This window comes from Typopeltis vanoorti, chromosome 20, assembly GCF_054136105.1.
Source record: "Typopeltis vanoorti isolate ZY-2024b chromosome 20, IOZ_Tvanoo_1.0, whole genome shotgun sequence".
Taxonomy (NCBI): Eukaryota; Metazoa; Arthropoda; class Arachnida; order Uropygi; family Thelyphonidae; genus Typopeltis; species Typopeltis vanoorti.
This window is the reverse complement of record NC_143568.1, coordinates 80,691,643-80,713,494: the sequence shown is the minus strand read 5'-3', so window position 1 is coordinate 80,713,494 and position 21,852 is coordinate 80,691,643. Positions and strand designations below refer to the sequence as shown.

Below are 21,852 nucleotides of genomic sequence, written 5' to 3'. Positions count from 1 at the left end.
TTGCATTGCCTCATTAAATGTATGCGGATTCCATAGGCAAATTAAACAAGAAACTATATGGAAACTTATGCTGTTCCATAATATCAGGTTTTTATTTTTCCAAGAAACATATTTCTGCAGATATATAAAAAGTTTAACAGATAGATATCCACTTCTTTCTTATTGGAGCTTTGGAAGATTTAACAGGGTTGGAGTAGGAGGTCTTATTCTTGCCCCCCCTCCTTGGGCCTTTCTGTAATATCCAAAGGGATGCAGAAGGGAGAATCTTGACAATAGATTGGAAATACCATGGATGTGTAATAAGGTTTATAAATATTTATGCTCCATCCAATGGAACAGTTAGACAAAAATTCTTCTAGGAATTGGAGCCATATTTATATGGTGCCCACACATAGCAATTGGAGACTGGTTGTATTGAAAACCTCACATTAGACAAAATAGGACACCCAGGAGTGGAAAAGTGGAATATGCAGTTAAAACATGTCTTGACAATGCTCAACTAGTAGACATTTTTGGATGATTATTCTCAATCCTAATCTCCAGATATTCACATAGGTGAATCAAGGTATTGGTAGTCGTATTGATTGAATTTATATCTATTCTTCCCTTATAAATAGGATAATTCAGATGAAACATCTTGACATCAACATGTCAGATCATAATCCAGTTATACTTAAGTTCCACTTGATGGAAAAAGTAGAGATCTCTTCTGGACCACAGAGACTTCCACCAAATTTTCCGTCGATCTTTTCAACTAAATTCCAGATCCTCTGTTTGAATTAGAATAATGTTACCTGGAATTGGGATATGTGGTTAAAATTCAAACAAGCAGTAAAGCAGAATATGATGGAATGGGGAAAGGAACCAGCTTTCCTCAAAAGGAAAAAGCTGAAAGTCAACCATACACATGCTGTGTGAGGAATAACAGTTCCTTCAACTAAAAAGGAAAATGAGGTATTAGCATATGCTGATGATGTAATCGGAAAAGGAAAATAATGTATTAGCATATGCCGATGATGTAGTCGGAACGGTGAAGGATAATGATTCCATATATATGTATTTTGGAAAAATTCAGCAAAAGCAGCAGATTAATTACTAATGCAGACAAGACAAAATTAAAAGTTTATGGAAAGTGGAATCTTGGAGGCATTCCTTTTGGACTAACCCCTAAAGGAAAACTGATTTTGACTTTGGCTATATGATGATATAAAAGAGCTGAGGCCTTCTCTCTCTCATGCTATCTGTCTTTTTTTCTCTGATACTATCAGGCTCTCTTGCACCCCTATACTAACTACTCTAGGCTTATGATGAGCAACCCTTTACTTTTTCACTTCAATAAAGGATGAAACTGGTCTGGGTAGTGACCCTTCCCATAATGCATAACATTATACATGTCTCTAAGGAGATGTGCTTTGCATTATGGGATACTAAGGCAAGTGATGTGAAGTCATACCACATTTATTACGAGCTGCCCCCAGTCCTGAAAACACTTCAGGCACAAACTTTATTTGCTTACACTTGGATAAAGGATTAAACTAAGTATATAATTTCTTGATATCTTTAATTGATATAACCAAGTGAAAAAACTTTCAACAACAAAAAAAAGAGATTTTGAAAACAAAAGGGAACCAAAAAGCAGACTTGCAGCACACATCATCACAAAATATTACGTAGCAAATTGGCAAGCCTCCTCCATCCCATGTTTAGAAGAGAATTACTTTGACAGATTGTTCAAGGAATCTTCTGAGGTCATTTGTTCAAAATGCACACTAAATAGAAATGAAGGACTGGTTCTTCATGACCTTTAAAAGTCATTAATTGATATGCGTAATATTAAAGACCTCTTCTATGACAGCAGTCACATACAGAATTTACACAACAGTGTAGAGACAACATAATATGCCTAATGATACATGTGATTAAACTATCATTCCAATCTTTTAAAATCAGTTTATTAAAATAATGTCGGGAAATGTTAGATTTTTTTTTTTTTTTTACTTATGCGAAATAACTTCCTGAAGATGCTGTCAGCCATATAGACAGTGAACCATGCTGTAGAAACATTTCATGTTAATAAACATCTAAGAGTTAAAACCATTATTTGTTAAGTTGAAATGTTTCTTTTTAAACTGAAAATACTGATGACATAATATTGCAATATAATATACCTACCACCTGGCAAATGTTTTTTTTGGAAAACTGATGTTAATTTTTATTGTGACAGTGTTCTTCATCATCAACAACCATGGGTCCAATGCCCGTAGGCGTCTGATGCCATCTTGGTATGATTCTTCCATTGCATTCTATTTTGTGCAAAATGACTCAGTTTGTGTATAGAGTTTCTGCACCATTTGACAATGTCATCTCCCCATTCTCTGTTTGGTCTTCCTTTTTTGTTCTTTCCTTCAAACATCCCAAACAACAGCATTTTTATTTTCCTCTCATCATTCATTCTACACATATGACCAAAGAGACATAGTTTCCTTTTGATTATTTTCTGGATCAGGTTTTCTTTTGGTTGTATTTGTCTGTAGATTTCCTCATTGTTCACTTTCTGGATCCAGCTTATTCTCAAGATCTTTCTATAGCACTTCCACTCAAATGCTAATATCCTCCTTTCAGATTCTCAGGCCTCACATGCATAGAGCATGCTGCTGAAGGTACAGGTTTCTACTATAACTATACACATATCCACAATATGTGTATAGTGTTTGCAATGTCTGTTCCAGCCTTGCTGCGTCTTCTTCAATCAGGACAGTGTCATCTTCCAAGCAGAGGTAGTTTATTCTCATGCCATTTATTAAAATGCCTCTACCTTCTTCTTTAATCTTATCTAGTGTTCTTCTTAGATGTGTGATAAAGATGATTGGTGATATTGGGGTCCCCTTGTCTTGTGCCTTGGCACTCCTGTCTCACCTGCTATTCTGATTTTTGCTTGTGCTTGGCTGTTTATATCTTTCAGCAGGCAGATCAATTTATTGTCTACACCATAGGATTCCAAGACAGCCCCTATTATATGTGATAGTGTTATATGGTACATTTATACTGTTAGATAATTGCCAGGTGTGGGACTGGGAAAATGCATATGGCATGAAAGACTAGTTTTAGTTTTTAAATTTGGTTATCAGTATATATCCATTGTGCTAATGCTCTGTATGTTCCACATTTTCACAAGACTTAGAGCACTGTGTCTCGGATATACAAAGCAAATTTTATTCTGTTTTTGAAGAAGTCGAGCATCGATCATCGTCCCATTTTACTCCACTGATTAAGAGCATGCTCTCATAGCTGAGCCTCCATAGCTCAGTCAGTATAGATGACCCCCTATGGTCGGAAAGACCTAGGTTCGATTCCCCTCTGTGACGTGAGGAACCTTTATCTGGTCTCTTTTGATGAAAGGTGAGTTAGCCAGTCTCATACTTAGGTAGGGAGTTTTTTCAGCCAGAAACTTGGGCTTTTCGTCCCCCAGAACAGGTAAGCCAGCCCTGTGAACACACACATCTACACCTCATGATGCTCTCACAGCTACCATCATTATCAATGGCTTTTATCCATTTGATAAAAGCCATTGATAATGATGGTATCTGTTATTTTTGAAATGTCGTATAGTTTTTATATGTCCACCTTTATGTAATCACTAAATTGCTAGATATCAAACACAATATTTTTTAGTATGATTTTGTTTTAATCACATGGTTGGTTTCTGAGAAAGACAATTTAGAAGGAAAGGTATATATAATACTTGACTCAAAGAAGTGGATTTTTTTCTCTACTTATATATCATGTTGTTTGTACAAGCTATTTTATTTCTTTAAAGGTATAAAACATTGGATCGATTAGATCAAGAAAGAATGCTTATGCTTCTTCGGCATTTAGGCTTTGTTCATGGGCCTATTCGAGAGCATTGTCCTGCTTATCCTAAATGTATGGATACTCTGATAGAAAAGGTTATAGCACAGAAAGCACACAGGTATGAAACTCTCCCTCACCGACAATTCTTTTGTTTCAGATATTAAGATTTCTGACATTCATAATAGACATTTAAGATATTTCACACTGTTTTGGTTAATTTGACTGAAATGTACTAATTTGAATAATTATATTATAATATAGAATTCTATCATTCGTCATATCTAAAAGTATATGGGCTGTGTGAAATAGTGTATCAGAATTGGGTACTATACATGGCTTGCCCATCCCTTTCGTTACAAATTTCTGAAGTTAGTTTGATTTGTTGAATGAGAAGTCAAGAATCACTGCTGTTCATAAGTCAGTTGTTTCATTTCAAAGCATGATTAATTTTTAGAAGTTACTTTTTTTTTTTTTTGTTCAAAAACCTCTACCAGGTTTTTATTCATCCATTTTATCTAATGTAAATGAAAAATCTGTATTACTTATTGCCATCATCTTTTTAAATAAATATTAATTTTTTTAGAGTGTACCTGTATATTATTACATTAAAAGGAAGTTTTGGAAGTCTTATTGAATTAAGGTGCTATTATCATGTTTTAAAAAAAATAATAAATTGAGAACTACTGAACTTAATTTTAGAAGGAACAAGATAAATCATAATAGATGATACTCTTGATTTATTGATATCATTGAAAGGTAATGTGGAGAAGCCACTGCATAATAGTGATGAACTTCCTAACCTCCATACAACTAATAATTGAAGACAATGAAAGTAAGCAAATGAAAGGAATCAGATTTAGGTGTTGAATTTTAGGTTAAGAAGACAAACTTCTTAATAAATCAAACTGAATCTGAATGATCTTTTCAAGATTTCATTTTGTCAAAAACCCAGGCTGAGCTAGGGTCTAATCTAAGATAGAGATTTATTTGGTGGGGATGGGGAATTTTTTTTAACCACTTTGTTTTTGATGAGTGAAGCTATTATTGGTATGATGATTATGGAGTGGATACTGGATAAAATACACTCCTTGAGAATTTAGTCAGCTAATTTTTTCAAGTAAAAACTATGTAGCTTTTCTTTTTTTTTTTTTTTTTTACTTGAATTGTAGTTACAGTTTTCATAATTTGAGTATTTTTGACTGTTATTGTTTCATAATAAATGTATTCTCTCTACTAAATTTATATTGTGATATAATGATATAAACTTCCTAACTTCCATACAACTAATCAGGGAAGACAATGAAAGCAAGCAAATGAAAGGAATCAAATTTAGATGTTGAATTTTAGGTTAAGAAGATGAACTTCTTAACAAGTCAAACTGAATTTGAATGATCTTTTCAAGATTTCATTATGTCAAAAACCCAGGCTGAGCTAGGGTCTAATCTAAGATAGGGATTTATTTGAAAAAAAAAAAAGGGGGGGGGGGGTTGACCACTTTCCCTTTGATGAGTGAAGCTATTATGATAAATGATGATTGTGGAGTAGATACTGGATAAAATACAGTCTTCTAGAATTTAGTCAGTTAATTTTTTCTTGATTTTTTAAAAACTTTTTTTACTTGAATTGTAGAGTTTATATTATTACAGAGTTTCATAATTTGAGTATTTTTGACTGCTATTGTTTCATAATAAATGTATTCTCTCTGCTAAATAAAACAGATTGTTGTTTGCAAGAGAAATTAGGTATGTATATTTTAAGTAGAATGTTTTTTTAATTTCTTAAATCAATGGCCAGAAAGACAAGTTACAGAGCTTTTAACTTTAATTTTGAGCTTGAGTGTACAAAGATGAAGTGAGAAGAACCAAGTATATTGCAAAAGGCCAGAATGTTATGAAGAAAAGCACTGCATTTTTCAAATTCCAGAAGTTCAAGGGTGGCTATAACATTCTCAAAGACCATCCTCATTCATTACTGTTGCTCTCATAATAGGTCCTGAGTAGTTGCATTGAATTATGGAAGCCAGTTCAACTTAAGAACTTACAGCTAGTTGGCTGACTACACTCCATAGCTAACTATACACTTTCACATTCACCAACTTTGCAACTCAACAAACCTTGTCAAAATTATTTGATAACAAATTGTCATAAGAACATGTTCAATACTACCATTGTCTAGGAAATTGCTTACCTCTTCTCAGGATGAACATTTCATCAAACAGATTATTACTAGTTTAAGAGAAATTATTCTTGTAGTTTAAAAATCAGAACTCATAAAATCATAATGTAGAACGTAGAAAACAAAAAATATTTCAGCTATTGGAGCAAAATTTTTAACGAAAATTATACTTTAAGAATGGAAAGAATTCATTGAATAATCATAGTAGATATATGGGCAGAATCCAATTCAATAAACTGATATGGAATAAAAGCAAAATGAGCTAAAACATCAGACTAGCAGTATGAATGATAATCCTCCAAATTGTGTTACAAATAAGTTATTGAAGAGATCACAAATATGATCTGAGACAAATTGAAGGAGTGAACAGATTCCATATTAAAAGTGAAGATACTAGAAAGGAGCTTGATATTATTAGCAACAAAAATGTGCCTGAAGCACTATCATGGTATGGCTGCTTGAACAGAATAAGAGAGGAAATATTAGCAAAATTCAGGGTTTGCCAAAATAGAAGGCCAAGATCTGCAGAGAAAGTGAAGACCTAGATAGATTGATTTAGTTAGTAGGTAAGTTAGTCGGAAACCAGGCAAGTAGCAAATTAATTTGAAAGAAAATTATAAATAGAAAGCCAGTAATAATTTGAAAGAAAATTATAAATAGAAAGCCAGTAATAATTCTCACTTAATTATGTGTTAGCCTAAAACATACATCTGTTCTCCTGATCCTAACTTCTATTTTGATCAAATAGCTGAAATTGTGCTAGCTTGAATGAAAATCTTCATGCCATGTTTTGTTCAAAATTTCCAACTATTATTCATGTATTGGATTTCCAACTAGTGCTAATAAGGCAGCCCAAGAAGAAGAATTTAGTATATTGTAGGTGGCTTGAAACAATGATGTCTGCATTGTGCAGATTTACACTCCAGTTTATGATACTTGAAACAAAAGGGAAGGGGTGGGACGAGGGCGTCAACTGATTGCGTTACGTAACGCAAAACTTGCGTTACACTGAAATGGCAATGCATCTTCTTGTCACTTACCAAGGTCACTGTGTGCATTTTGTGAAATTTGTGCAATTTCACAAGACATTTCCATGTCATTTGGTTAGGTTTATTTAAAGGCCTGATCATCAAACTATCATCTTGTCTACCTTCTGCCCTTTCTGTTTGTTAACTGTGTCATCGTGGATAGTTTCCTTTCTTCAAATATACATATTTTGGCGCATCTGAGGAGTGTAGTAACTGTAGTGTACTTCTGTCCACTGCCTTCTTCCTATAATTAATTTTCTCTTAATAAACTCTAATCTGTCAGTAGAATTGCTGAGGACAGTACACTATATTCCTGTTTTGTAATTTGACATAACTTTGTACTGTTAAAATATCCCAAGCTTCAAGATTCTCCATCTGACATGAACAATGGTTTCCTTGCCATTCTACAGGGAGATGGAAATAAGCATTGTGAACTTAAACTATCAAAATGCAGTTAAGTCTTACTACTTAGAATCTAAATTTCATATTACTTTCTTTCTATAATAATGCTCATTGCTACTTTCCTCTTTTTCATTTGATAAACTTTTCAGTGCTCAAATATCCCAAATTGCAAGATCTTCAATAACCAATGCCTCTGCCAGCATAAATCATCATAGCATCTTTGGCCTTCAAAACACTGGACGATTTTTCTACTGAAGATGCCACTTCTCAACTACAGCTGCTAACACTACATAATAAATCTCAAATCTGCTTATTTTAAAATACTGTTTCCATATTTGCATTGTGAGAGCAGTATGGATAGTTAGTAGCTCCCTTCTGAAAGACTTACACCAGTCACTTTCTTATGTTCTCTCTCTTTTGTAGCTATTTTCATGGCCTATGTAAATTGAACTCCAGTGAATTGAGCATCATTATTCATTCATGAAGTTCATTTTAAGATTGTAAGAACATGAACAGCTGTGTTGGTCATGTGTATTATACTTGACAAGAAATTATATTATTGTTTTAATTCTGTATCCAAGTATAAGCAGATGCATAAAGTAGCTTCATAACTGGTCAATTTGTATAATAGAGGCTGTTGTCTTCACATTGGCTGCATTTAGTATTCCATAATTCAAAAACATTTTGGGATGGGGACTCCCACAGGCAAGATGTAAGGGTCAAAACTGGTCTGGATAGTGATCTTTCTCATAATTTATTTAATTAGTTATGGGGAAATACAAGAAGTTATTGAACAAAAATATATACAGACTGACATTTCAGTTAACCAGTTGATGGTACTGTCTGGGAGTAAATGCAAATTCCCGAAGCCTCCAGGAAAGGAGTGTATTGGGACAATCATTGGTAGTATGATGCATAATCTACACAGCACCACACATACACATACAAAAGGGTGACTGAAATTTCTCACAGATGTTGTAATAACTGGCACATCAACCTAGTCCAGCCGAAATCTGTTTGTCTGACTCCAGTGCTGTCAAGTTAGATTGAATCCTGGCAGTTTGATCTGTGATCAGGCTACTCTTGATTGTAGTTCATTCCAGAGTCTTCTCCACTAGTCCTGGGGACCATCATCTGGTAGTATCACAAGCCATACGGGAGATCTGGAGGCATGGTGATGTGCTGGAGGTGGTGATATTTTGATGAACAGGAAGATACATATTATTTCTGATTTCTTTTTTACTTTGATTATAGCCTCATCAAATCTTCATCTCTTCTGAATCATGGAGGAGTGATGTGGGAAAGAAGAGATAACCATGGGAGAGGAGTATATCGTAAGGTACCAGAGATGGTTCTCATTGTTGTATTAGCTGTGTGTGTCCATGAGTCATGATGATTTCAGCTCCAAAGCAGTGAACAGTACAGGAAAGACTGGAGCCAATGCTGCTGTTCTAAGAGTTAATGCATTACAACCCCAAGTTGTGCCTGTCAACTTGTTTATGATGTTCCTGGCAGATATCTTTAACTTAGTATTTTCCCAATGTTTTCAGTGAATTAGACTATAGTGAAGTGGTACACTAAGGTAATAAGGGCTACTTTCATGGATGAGTCCTGTTACAGCAGTTTATTTTTAGTTTCCTATGAGCTTTATGGTTATTTGGGCAGAAAGCAGAAACAACAGTTTTGCTGGAATTAGGATATAGTCCCCAGCACTCAAAGCATCATATTTATAATTTCAGCATCTGATTTGATTTCGAATTCACTTTTGGCTCTACCTGTAATCCATTCCGTAACATCTGTTTGTGAAATTTCAACATCTGGATTTATATTTTTAACCAAATTATGCATGTTTTGAATTTCCTCTTTTTGTGTATCACCGTAGTTATACTGTACTGTAATAATAATAAAATAAATAATAATAGTTAAAATAATAATTATTAAATAAAAATAATAGTACACAAAATAATAATACGTAATAAATAAAACTTTTTTTTTCTTTCAAACTGCAGTTCGGATTTGCGAAATACCACTGTATATTATAAAAAAATGTAAGTGTACCATCATCCAGATAACCTTATTAGGCCTTCTGAATTACATAGTGTATCTGTTGAAGAACTTATGCTTCCATATTTGAGAATTTTCTGGTCAAATTTCCTCTACATAATTTTCTTTCCATATTTCTGATTTCTTACATTTTTTCTGCCTCCAATACTGAAATGTACTCATGGCTATGTTCCCCTCAGATATTTTGTGCTACTGTTTGCCACTTATTTTTTAACATAATTCCTCTAGATTGAGAATATCCTTATCATTGTTTTATGTGGCATTTATCATTTCTTATTCTTTTTACAAGACTATTTTCTCTGTTTCTTTAGCTTTTTCAATAGTATCCAGAATGTTTTGCTGTCTTATATTTTTCTTTTATGTGCTTCCCAAGGTCTTCTGTTAGAAACTTGATAAGAAATTGTTATTTATTTATTTATTTTAATCCTTTACTCAGGCATGAGCAAACAAAAGTTTGCATATGAAGTAATTTCACAACTGCTTATACATGGGGACAGAAGACCTTCATTAATTTTCCCATATGCACAGCTAATGTCCTTTTTTGAAGTATATATCACCAATTGTTATGCAAATCGTCATTATCCAGATTGGTTTCTAATTAGAATAGATTGTGGTTTGAGATCTGGTTATAGGATATTAGGGCAGTTTGATGTGACGTCATCTGTGTCTCTCCAACTTAGTTGCCTGAGTAGTTAGCATATCTGCTCTCCAGCCAACAGGCTTCAGGTTCAAATCCTTTCCGGGGCATGGATGTTTGTGATTGTCTCTAGCAGATTAATTTCATCACCCTGTGGGAAACCACCACCACCACCACCTCTACCCTACTTATTGGGGGCTTGAAGTGGCTTAAAAAAGTTCTATACTTGGTCTCTAGAGCAGGATTTCTGGATTATGTAAAAATAAGTGAAAATACATAAAAAAATACAAAAACGAATTTAAAAAATAGAAAAAAACCTTATCCTATTCATGGTGTTATTGTACTATAGGCTTACAAACTTAGTTGAGTGGGAATCATATAACATAAATGTACTCCAGTCGTTTTGAAATTTCCGTATTTGCTGGCATATAAGACGCACTTTTTTTATTTGAAAATAGGTCTGATAAACAGGGTGTGTCTTATACGCAGATACTCTGTTATTTATTACTTTCATTTCTGGAAATTTTCTTGGAACAGAGAAAATTTACGCGATTTCTATCTTGCTTCCTTGCGGTGTGTGAGATCATTCCAGTTACATAGAATTCAGTGGATGCGCATGCGCTGTCATCATCGATCACAGCTGTGTTCCTGTTGGTTTAAACTTTCCAATTGTTGTCACTGTTGTTTTGAATGGTGATAAATTTCTGCCGTTAAATTAAATTTTCTCTAAATGTTTTGGCAAATTATGGCTGAAAAACATCGTCATTACTACAATATTGCATACAAGCTACGTGTGATTGTGTTAGGTATTTGTTGAAAGTTGACCTACTTATTACTTTATATTTCAAATACTGTAAATTCATTATAATATTCAGTGATAAAGTTTTTTTCCTGAAAAATGTGTACAAAAAAGGGGGTTCGTCTTATACGCCGCCAAATACGGTACTTCATTATTAACTTTGTTGCCTCATTCTTGGATAAAGAGATATAATATAATTTCTTGACAAATATAATTTGTCATTATCAAATTCCTGAGATATATTCTCAAAGGATGTAGAGCATGCTTAAATAATACCTTATCGTTAAGTTTCCATTATTACTGATTTCCTTCATATTTTTTCAGTATTTCTTCATATTAATCTTCTGCTTGTTAGGACTACAATATTGTCACATCTTATACAAGGGGCATATGAAAGTAGTTCCCTCCCCCTCTCCCACTCTGCTTAAGTGCTTCTATAACTGTCAACATTGTGAACTAGTTGTGTGCTGCAGTCATCTGACCTACTAATTATATATTTTAAAAACATGGATTTAAAAGAAATTAGAATTTCATATGAACTCCTGTATGTTTCACTGACTGTGACATGAGCATCATTCAGGGAGAGTATAGAAAGACTAGTTACAACATTCAAAATCACAAGAATTAATCACATAGCATGAGTACTTCCTTGTGTCTTGGTCACAGCTGAATGAGCAGGAGAATGTTATTAGAGCTCAAGGGAACCAAGTGTAGCTCGGTAATTCAAGGTTAACTAAATAATTGATAACGTATTACAAATACTTTATGGCAATAAATTCCCAGAACTTTGAGACAGTCTGTATTGTAGTGCAAAAGCTTGGTTTGATTCCAAAGAACTAACTCTATGTGTTTTGTGTGGCAAAACAATTTTTACCTTCAGAAAGAGGGTACAGCCATGCCCCCCCCCCCAACAGCTAACTTTTATGTGGAAGATGAAAGACTTTGAGCAACGAGCTCTAGAGTCAGCGTGCCTAAAGCCCAAAATTTGGCTCAGATATGTTGATGATATTTTCGCCATTTGGCCCCATCACCACAAAGCACTAAATACATTACTTAACCACCTGAAAAACACAACAACAACACAAATGTATCCAATTCACCATTCAAATAGAAAAAAGCAACTCTCTTTTCCGTTCCTAGACATACTCGTCACACATCTTCCCTCAGGCTGTGTCTCCGCAAACCTACACACACAGTCTACCGTAAACCTACACACACACAGGCCAGTATATACACAAAAATTCTTATCACCACCCAACACAAAAACTAGGGGTCATAAGCACCCTTAAACACAGAGCTCAACTATTTGTTCAAATGAACAAGCTCTAAACCAGGAATACAAGATCATCAACCATACATTTATAAAAAATGGATACAGTAAAAAAAAAAAAACTATTCACAAGATCCTCCACAGAAATACCACTAAAAACAAAAAAGATTTTAAGAATGCAATTGCCATACCTTATGTTAGAGGCATTTTCGAAAAAATAGATAGAACTACACAAATACAACATCAAAACCACCTTTAAACCTCCGTCAAAATTAAGACACCTACTCAGTTCTTTCAAAGATCTTCTTCCACACCTAACCCACCTAGGGATTTACAAAATACAATGCACATGTAACCTACCATACATAGGAGGAAACAGAGCGAACTATCCCAATTAGGAAGGACGAACACAAAAGATACATTAAATACCTTCATTTTGTAAAAACTGGTCTTTCTGACCACACACGCTAAACATACCACAGAATTGATTTGAAAGGTACCAAGTTCCTACACTGCACCAAAACCTGATTCGAGAGCAAATTTAAGGAAGCATGTGAAATGCTCGTAATCCAAATCTGAACAAAAATGATGCTCTAACCATTCCAAGAATATGGAGGACTCATTTGCAACCTTTATAGCAACCACAACAAGCCAAAGAAAAATTGCAACACAAGAAGAAGTGAAGTGTTCCCCCCCCCCCCCTTAACATTCAAGCAACTTGAACTCTACAAATCCAGAAGAAAATCATAGTATAACAATCTGAACTCTATAAATTCAGAAGAATCTTAGTGCAGGAACTCTTTAGCAGAATTTTTTTTAAATAATTTTTTATCATCATCATCATCAAATTCCTGCCAGGTACCCTCATGGGATGTACAGGATATGATAGTGCTACATGAAAAAAATTACATCATTACTAACTTCCTATCTACAATTTCCTCTAAATTAGTCTGTTACTTGTCAAGACTCCAACATTATCAGATCTTATATTTCTATCATCTAAGGCACACTGTACCGTATCAATCCACCTTTATCTTGGTCTTCCTCTGGGTCGTTTTGCTGCCAACCTGGCAGAGAACACTTGTTTTGCTAATCTTTCTTCGCCCATTCTGTTTAAGTGACCATACCACCTGAGATTAGCTCTGCTAACGCATTCCTGGATGCTGACAATGTCAAGTTCTTTCCTAATATCCTCGTTTTTAATATGATATTGCCATTAATGCCATCTGTTCATGCCTATAATCTTTCTCAGGACTCTCATATCTGCAGTCTCTAGTCTTTGGTCAAGTGTTTTACTTCTGACGCAGCTCTCAGATCCATAAGTTAAAACTGGTTTGAACACTGTCTTGTATACAGCTAATTTAATGTTCGGACTAATTTCTCTCTTATTCCATACGAATTTATTCAATTGACTTCCCACCATACCAGCTTTGCTGATTCTGTTGTCTATTTCTATATTTAATTGGGTACCATCTTCACTAAAAATCGTGCCTAAGTAGCTGAAATGTTTTACTTGTTCCACAGGTTCTCTATTCACAACACAGTTGACATTTTCAATGATTCTGCCTATTTTCATTGTCTTTGTCTTTTTATTGCTGACCTTCATACCATATCTATTACAACAGCTATTCAATTTAGTCAGAGAATCTTGCAGACTTGTAGCAGATTTATTTAGAAGTATAACATCGTCCGCATAAAGCAAAGAGCTGACATTAACATCTCCAATTTTGATATCATGCTTAATACCACTTTCCTTCATAATGTGATCCATATAGGTAATGAATAACAGAGAGGATAATGTACATCCTTGTCTCACACCAGATTTAATATTAAACCATTTTCCTGTACTTTGTTCAATTCTAACTGCTCACAACTCAAATAAGATTAAGTATTGCTTGATATAATGTCCCATTGACACCATATAACTGTTGCGTATTGAATAGCTTCTCTCTTGGCATCTTGTCATCTTGTCATATGCCTTTTCCAAATCAACGAAACTTAAATACAGATCTCTGTTATATTCCCATGCTTTCTCAACTATTTGTCTTAAAGTGAAGATCTGATCCTGACAGCCTCTATTTGGCCTGAATCCAGCTTGTTCTTCACCAAGCTTTTCTTCCACAATTCTTCTCAACCGTTTATCAAGTATACTTGCATAGATCTTGCCAGAAACACTCAGTAGGAAAATACCTCTGTAATTCTCACATTCAGTTTTATTTCCCTTTTTATATATGGGTACTATGAGAGCTCTACTCCAATCATCGGGAATTCGTCCCTCTGTCCAGGCTTTCTGAACTATGCAGTGCAGCCACTGTAAGACTCTTATATCACCACACTTCAGCATTTCTGGTCGAATATCATCTACTCCTGCTGCCTTTCCACATTTCAAGCCTGTGATGGCTTTTTCTACATTAAGTATGGATATGTATTCCTGACTGCATGCCTAGTCAGTGTTTTTTACCACTGTGCTGTCATCACTGCTTGTTTCATTTAGCAGTTTTTTAAAGTAATTACTCCATACTTCAAGGATATCTTTTTCTCCTGTTTTCATTTCACCTTTATCATCTCTAATTCCTTTTACAGCACTCTTTCCTCCATTCCTAAGCTTCTTCAACAACCTCCAGAATATTTTGCCACCTTCTTGATATTTATTTTGTATATTCTTGCCAAAGTCCTCCCATGACTTTTGTTTAGCTAGTTTTACACAGTGTTTAGCATTCTTGCATTTGTCTCTATATTCTCTAAGAGCACAAGCTGACTTATTTGATAGGAACTTTTGATATGCTTTCTTCTTTTCCTTCACTGCCTCTTTAACTTCCTGTGTCCACCATGGAGTTCTGATTTTTTTTATCCTTGCACACAACCTCACCACATGCCTCTCTGGCAGAATCAATCGATGTTTTCTTCAGAGTTTGCCACTGAATCTCCAAGGTTTGATTCCTGTTCTCAAACCCTTTCATTTTTTCTTCAATAATCTTTGTGTATTTTAGTCTACAGTTCACACACCTGAGAGCTGCTCAACTTTTATTCGCTTTAAAACTTTCTTACATGTTATTCTTTTCAATATGAAATTCAATTTTATCCTGCTCAAGACTAAATAGTGATCACTTCCAATTTCAAATCCTCTGTACACTCTGGTGTCCTGCACCAGGGAGGAAACATCACTATCAACAATAACATAGTCAATGAGACTTTTCTTATTCCTAGCCTCTTCTCTCCATGTGAATTTGTGCACATTTTTATGTTGGAACATGGTGGTAGTAATAACCAGTCCATGTCCTGAGCAGAAATCCAACAGATATTTGCCATTATTATTAGCTTTGCTCTTTTCTCCACTTTTTCCCAAAATATTTTTTTTTGTCTGACAATCATTTCCTACTCTGCTATTGAGATCCCCAATAAGGACCAACTTTTCCTTTTTCGTTGTGTCAGTTGCTTTTTCTAAAGCCTCAAAAATTCCTCCACTTCAACCTTAGTAGAACCTTTTGTGGGACTATAGGCACAAATAAATCTCATTGTCCAGTTCCCCATTCTCATATTTGCCCACATTACTCTACTGGAGACCGACTGGCCATTCAAGAAGATTAGCCTCGTATTTTGTGTTGAATACTATGGCTACTCCTTCTTTTCCTTGATTGTCATTGCCTGAATATAACATTTTGTATTTATTGCTCAGAAAGATCTCACCAGTTTTTGTCTTTTTTGTTTCAGTCACCCCTATTATGTCAATCTGGTACTTATCTAATTCCTCAGCTAGCTCCATTTCTTTGCCATTCAGGCTTCTTATGTTGATAGTAATGATCTTTAACTTTGGTGATGTTGAGTTGGGGTTTGTTTTCAGATTTCTTCCAGTAGCTGACTTTTCGCTGTTCGCCCTGGTTCCCTGGCGAAAACAACGCGGGCCTTGTTTAACCGGGCGACGCCCCAGCCATCATGAAATTTTGTCATGTCGTACCATCATTTTTTTTATTTTGGTTTAACCAATAAAAATTAAATTTGGTCGGCTAAATCCCAAATTGGCAACCCATCCTCGTTCCTTTAGTATCCAAGTAGATACCCAACAGGGTGCACCACGAGAAGGTGAGGATTGAACATTAGTTCAGAAGCCCTGGTCGGTTCTCCGCATTCCTTTAAAGGCTATGTGGAGGTCTTCTCTCAGTTATACAACTTTGATCCTTAAGCACCCCAATAATTTTTTATTTTATTTATTTATTTTTTTTTATCAGAGGTCAGGCTAAGAAAAAGAACAATTAACAGCGTAGATTAATTTACCTTTATAGAGCGCAAGAACTTGTAGCTTGGTTTCCTGTATACATGTATTTTTTTGATGATGCACATGGGTCGAAACGTCAAGTGTTATTTTATTAATAATAAGTAAAATAATCATTTCAACATGTATGTTTTGTGTCCCTAAATTCGTAAATATGAATAATTCTGTGTAGTTTGTATGGCATAAAAAGTAAGTTCTAGAAGCTTTTGATTCTAAAAATATGATGCAATATGATACTTCTGCAAATGTGTTCTCAATCCAGAGTGACTGGGAGACACAATCAGGGCCTTGATAAACACCAGGCAAGGATAAAGGTGGCGATTTATTCTTAAATAATCCATTCTTCTACAGACAGTAGTAATATGTTTTCTTTTTATAGAAACCCTTCTTACAATGGCAGATATGTCCACTTGTCTACATTCCATCATCCATAAAATAAGATAGGTATTATCAAAAGTCTTACAGGTATTATTTCTGGGAAATTTCCCATAAAATGTGACGAAAACGCAATAAACATCCTCCGACCCTACATAATCTCTGAGAGTTGGAAGCTTTATAACATGAAAAATAGGTCACGACTCCAACCAATAGGAGACAACACAAGCACACCAAAGACAGAAACACCTAGCCGACATGACATAGCCTCTACTTCCCCCACGAATTGCAAAGACGACACATTGTCGAAATAGCGCGCATCCCATTAAGAACCAACTTTTTTCCCATCAATCTCTCCTCTCTCACCCAAAATTAATTTCTATCTTCAGATCCTTTTCTCACCCCCCCCCTCCCAAACACTCTGTACCCACCTTTAATAATAATAGTAATATTATACATGTAAAAAACCGGGTTTTTCCAAATAATTCCCTCGCGTATGTCTTCCAACACCCCCTTCCTTTGACAGCTTAAGAGCAGATGAATACATTTTGCTTGGATAAGGAGACAGAAAACAACATCCAAAAAAGTATGCCCAATTTTTCCTCCGATATTATTTTCATATATTAGTTTTATAACACTTCAGTAATGCCCTAAGATCTGAGTAAAGAGCCAATGACATCACGGGCACTCCTAAATGAAAGCAGGCTATATTAGGCATTAAAATAATAATCAAAAGTTTTGTTTATAGAGCTCATGCAATTTGTTCTTTGGATTTCCTTCTATTAGAAGAATTAAATAAGAATTACTTCAATGACTAATCGATATAAACAGTGAATATCATCCAGCAGCTAGATTACAATATGATGTTAAAAATTTCTATACCCAACCTCAAAGGAACTTCTGAACAAATAGCATGGATTCCTAACAAATCCAATTAATAGATTACTATCAAACCAGCTTGGAAGTTACCTTTTCCCCCACCATCTGCTAAGGGTAAATTGTCACATCTATCTTTGCATGGTGTTTATCAAGTGCCCTGTCCTATCTACTTTGTTACTTTGGACACACTGACCATTCTACTAAGATTAGAAATCAATATAACACCAAGACTGCATCACATTTTTAAACTCAGAGGGTTCTAGCCTCGCTGATTATGCAATTGACATTGTACATATAGTTCTTTGGAATCAAACCAAGATTTTGCACTGCAATACATTTAAATTCAGATACATATGCCTTGAAACTTGCAAAAACTTTTGACATTTTCCTAAACTTAAGTGCTTGGATTGCATACTTGTCTCAAAGTTCTAGGAAGTTATTACCATGAACTGCTCATATGTTTTTTTTTTTAATTTTTAAAATTAAGGGTCAAAGCTGTATAACTGAGAGGAGACCTCCACATAGCCTTTAAAGGAATGCGGAGAACCGACCAGGGCTTCTGACCTAATGTCCAATCCTCACCTTCTCGTGGTGCACCCTGTTGGGTATCTACTTTGATACTGAACGAACGAGGATGGGCTGGCAATTTGGGATTTAGCCGACCAAATTGTATTCTTATTGGTTAAACCAAAATAAAAAATGATGGTACAACATGACAAAATTTCATGCCGGCAGGGGCGTCGCCGGTTAAACAAGGCCCCCGTTGTTTTCGCCAGGGAACCAGGGCGAACAGCGAAAAGTCAGCTACTGGAACAAATCTGAAAACAAACCCCAACTCAACATCACCAGAGTTAAAGATTGGTACTATCAACGTAAGAAGCCTGAATGGCAAAGAAATGGAGCTAGCTGAGGAATTAGATAAGTACCAGATCGACATAATAGGGGTGACTGAAACAAAAAAGACCAAAACTGGTGAGATCTTTCTGAGCAATAAATACAAAATGTTATATTCAGGCAATAACAATCAAGGAAAAGAAGGAGTAGCCATAGTATTCAACACAAAATACGAGGCTAATCTTCTTGAATGGCAGTCAGTCTCAAGTAGAGTAATGTGGGCAAATATGAGAATGGGGAACTGGACAATGAGACTTATTTGTGCCTATGGTCCCACAGAAGGCTCTACTAAGGTAGAAGTGGAGGAATTTTTTGAGGCTTTAGAAAAAGCAACTGACACAATGAAAAAGAAAAAGTTGTTCCTTGTTGGGGATCTAAATAGTAGAGTAGGAAATGATTGTGAGACATACAAAAATATTTTGGGAAAATTTGGAGAAAAGAGCAAAGCTAATAATAATGGCAAATATCTGTTGGATTTCTGCTCAGGACATGGACTGGTTATTACTAACACCATGTTCCAACATAAAAATGTGCACAAATTCACATGGAGAGAAGAGGCTAGGAATAAGAAAAGTCTCATTGACTATGTTATTGTTGATAGTGATGTTTTCTCCCTGGTGCAGGACACCAGAGTGTACAGAGGATTTGAAATTGGAAGTGATCACTATTTAGTCTTGAGCAGGATAAAATTGAATTTCATATTGAAAAGAATAACATTTAAGAAAGTTTTAAAGCGAATAAAAGTTGAGCAGCTCTCAGATGTAAACTGTAGACTAAAATACAGAAATATTATTGAAAAGAAAATGAAAGAGTTTGAGAACAGGAATCAAACCTTGGAGATTCAGTGGCAAACTCTGAAGGAAACATTGATTGATTCTGCCAGAGAGGCATGTGGTGAGGTTGTGTGCAAAGATAAAAAAAATCAGAACTCCCTGGTGGACACAGGAAGTTAAAGAGGCAGTGAAGGAAAAGAAGAAAGCATATCAAAAGTTCCTGGCAAATAAGTCAGCTTTTACTCTTACAGAATACAGAGACAAATGTAAGAAAGCTAAACAGTGTGTAAAACTAGCTAAACAAAAGTCATGGGAGGACTTTGGCAAGAATATAGAAAATAAATATCAAGAAGGTGGCAAAATATTCTGGAGGTTGTTGAAGAAGCTTAGGAATGGAGGAAAGAGTGCTGTAAAAGGAATTAGAGATGATAAAGGTGAAATGAAAACAGGAGAAAAAGATATCCTTGAAGTATGGAGTAATTACTTTGAAAAACTGCTAAATGAAACAAGCAGTGATGACAGCACAGTGATAAAAAACATTGACCAGGCATGCAGTCAGGAATACATATCCATACTTGAAGTAGAAAAAGCCATCAAAGGCTTGAAATGTGGAAAGGCAGCAGGAGTAGATGATATTCGACCAGAAATGCTGAAGTATGGTGGTATAAGAGTCTTACAGTGGCTGCACTGCATAGTTCAGAAAGCCTGGACAGAGGGACGAATTCCCGATGATTGGAGTAGAGCTCTCATAGTACCCATATATAAAAAGGGAAATAAAACTGAATGTGAGAATTACAGAGGTATTTCCCTACTGAGTGTTCCTGGCAAGATCTATGCAAGTATACTTGAGAAACGGTTGAGAAGAATAGTGGAAGAAAAGCTTGGTGAAGAACAAGCTGGATTCAGGCCAAATAGAGGCTGTCAGGATCAGATCTTCACTTTACGACAAATAGTCGAGAAAGCATGGGAATATAACAGAGATCTGTATTTAAGTTTTGTCGATTTGGAAAAGGCATATGACAAGGTGCCAAGAGAGAAGCTATTCAATACGCTGCAGTTATATGGTGTCAATGGGGCATTATATCAAGCAATACTTAGTCTTTATTTGAGTTGTGAGTCTGCAGTTAGAATTGAAGGAAGTACAGGAAGATGGTTTAATGTTAAATCTGGTGTGAGACAAGGATGTACATTATCCCCTCTGTTATTCATTATCTATATGGATCACATTATGAAGGAATGTGGTATTAAACCTGATATCAAAATTGGAGATGTTAATGTCAGCTCTTTGCTTTATGCGGATGATGTTATACTTCTAAATAAGTCCGCTAGAAGTCTGCAAGATTCTCTGACTAAATTGAATAGCTGTTGTAATAGATATGGTATGAAGGTCAGCAATAAAAAGACAAAGACAATGAAAATAGGCAGAATCATTGAAAATATCAACTGTGTTGTGAATGGAGAACCTGTGGAACAAGTAAAACATTTTAGCTACTTAGGCACAATTTTTACTGAAGATGGTAAACTAAATATAGAAATAGACAACAGAATCAGCAAAGCTGGTATCGTGGGAAGTCAATTGAATAAATTCATATGGAATAAGAAAGAAATTAGTCGGAACACTAAATTAGCTGTATACAAAACTGTGTTCAAACCAATTTTAACTTATGGATCTGAGAGCTGGATCAGAAGTAAAACACTTGACCAAAGACTAGAGACCGCAGATATGAGAGTCCTGAGAAAGATTACAGGCGTGAACAGATGGCATCAATGGCAATATCATATTAAAAATGAGGATATTAGGAAAGAACTTGACATTGTCAGCATCCAGGAATGCGTTAGCAGAGCTAATCTCAGATGGTATGGTCACTTAAATAGAATGGGAGAGGAAAGATTAGCAAAACAAGTGTTCTCTGCCAGGTTGGCAGGAAAACGACCCAGAGGAAGACCAAGATATAGGTGGATTGATACGGTACAAAGTGCCGTAGACGATAGAAATACAAGATCTGATAATGTTGGAGTCTTGACAAGTAACAGACTGATATGGAGGAAAATTGTAGATAGGAAGTTAGTAATGATGTAATTTTTTCATGTAGTACTGTCATATTCTGTACACCCCTTGAGGGTACATGGCAGGAATTTGATGATGATGATGATGAAATTTTTTTAAAATATTTTTTTATTACTTAAGTAACCTAAAAATACAAAGCTATGATAATGATAAAAAGTTATTGATTAAAAGAACTATGGGAGAGATTGACTTCAATTTGGGTTTATATAGGTCAAATTTATTTGAAACTAAGTAAGAAAATACCAACAAGTTTCACCAACTTAGCTGTTTGGCTTCTTCAGGGTAAAAAATAGATTTAAAACAACTTAAACGCTAAAACTATTAATGAATGAAGAACCGAATACAATTGTATTTTTTACAAAAAAC

The 21,852-nt window shown here is 35.1% G+C and overlaps 1 protein-coding gene across 11 annotated transcripts in view; it reads left to right on the top strand.

The window, feature by feature from the left end:
* The window catches only part of RhoGAPp190 (Rho GTPase-activating protein 190), a 723,033-nt gene that overhangs the window by 203,647 nt on the left and 497,534 nt on the right, over window positions 1-21,852 (top strand). For all 11 annotated transcript variants that reach the window (XM_090410500.1, XM_090410505.1, XM_090410503.1 and 8 more), the window contains exon 6: window positions 3,818-3,970. In XM_090410500.1, the coding sequence (XP_090266626.1) occupies window positions 3,818-3,970 (153 nt within the window). The remainder of the gene's footprint in view (window positions 1-3,817; window positions 3,971-21,852) is intronic.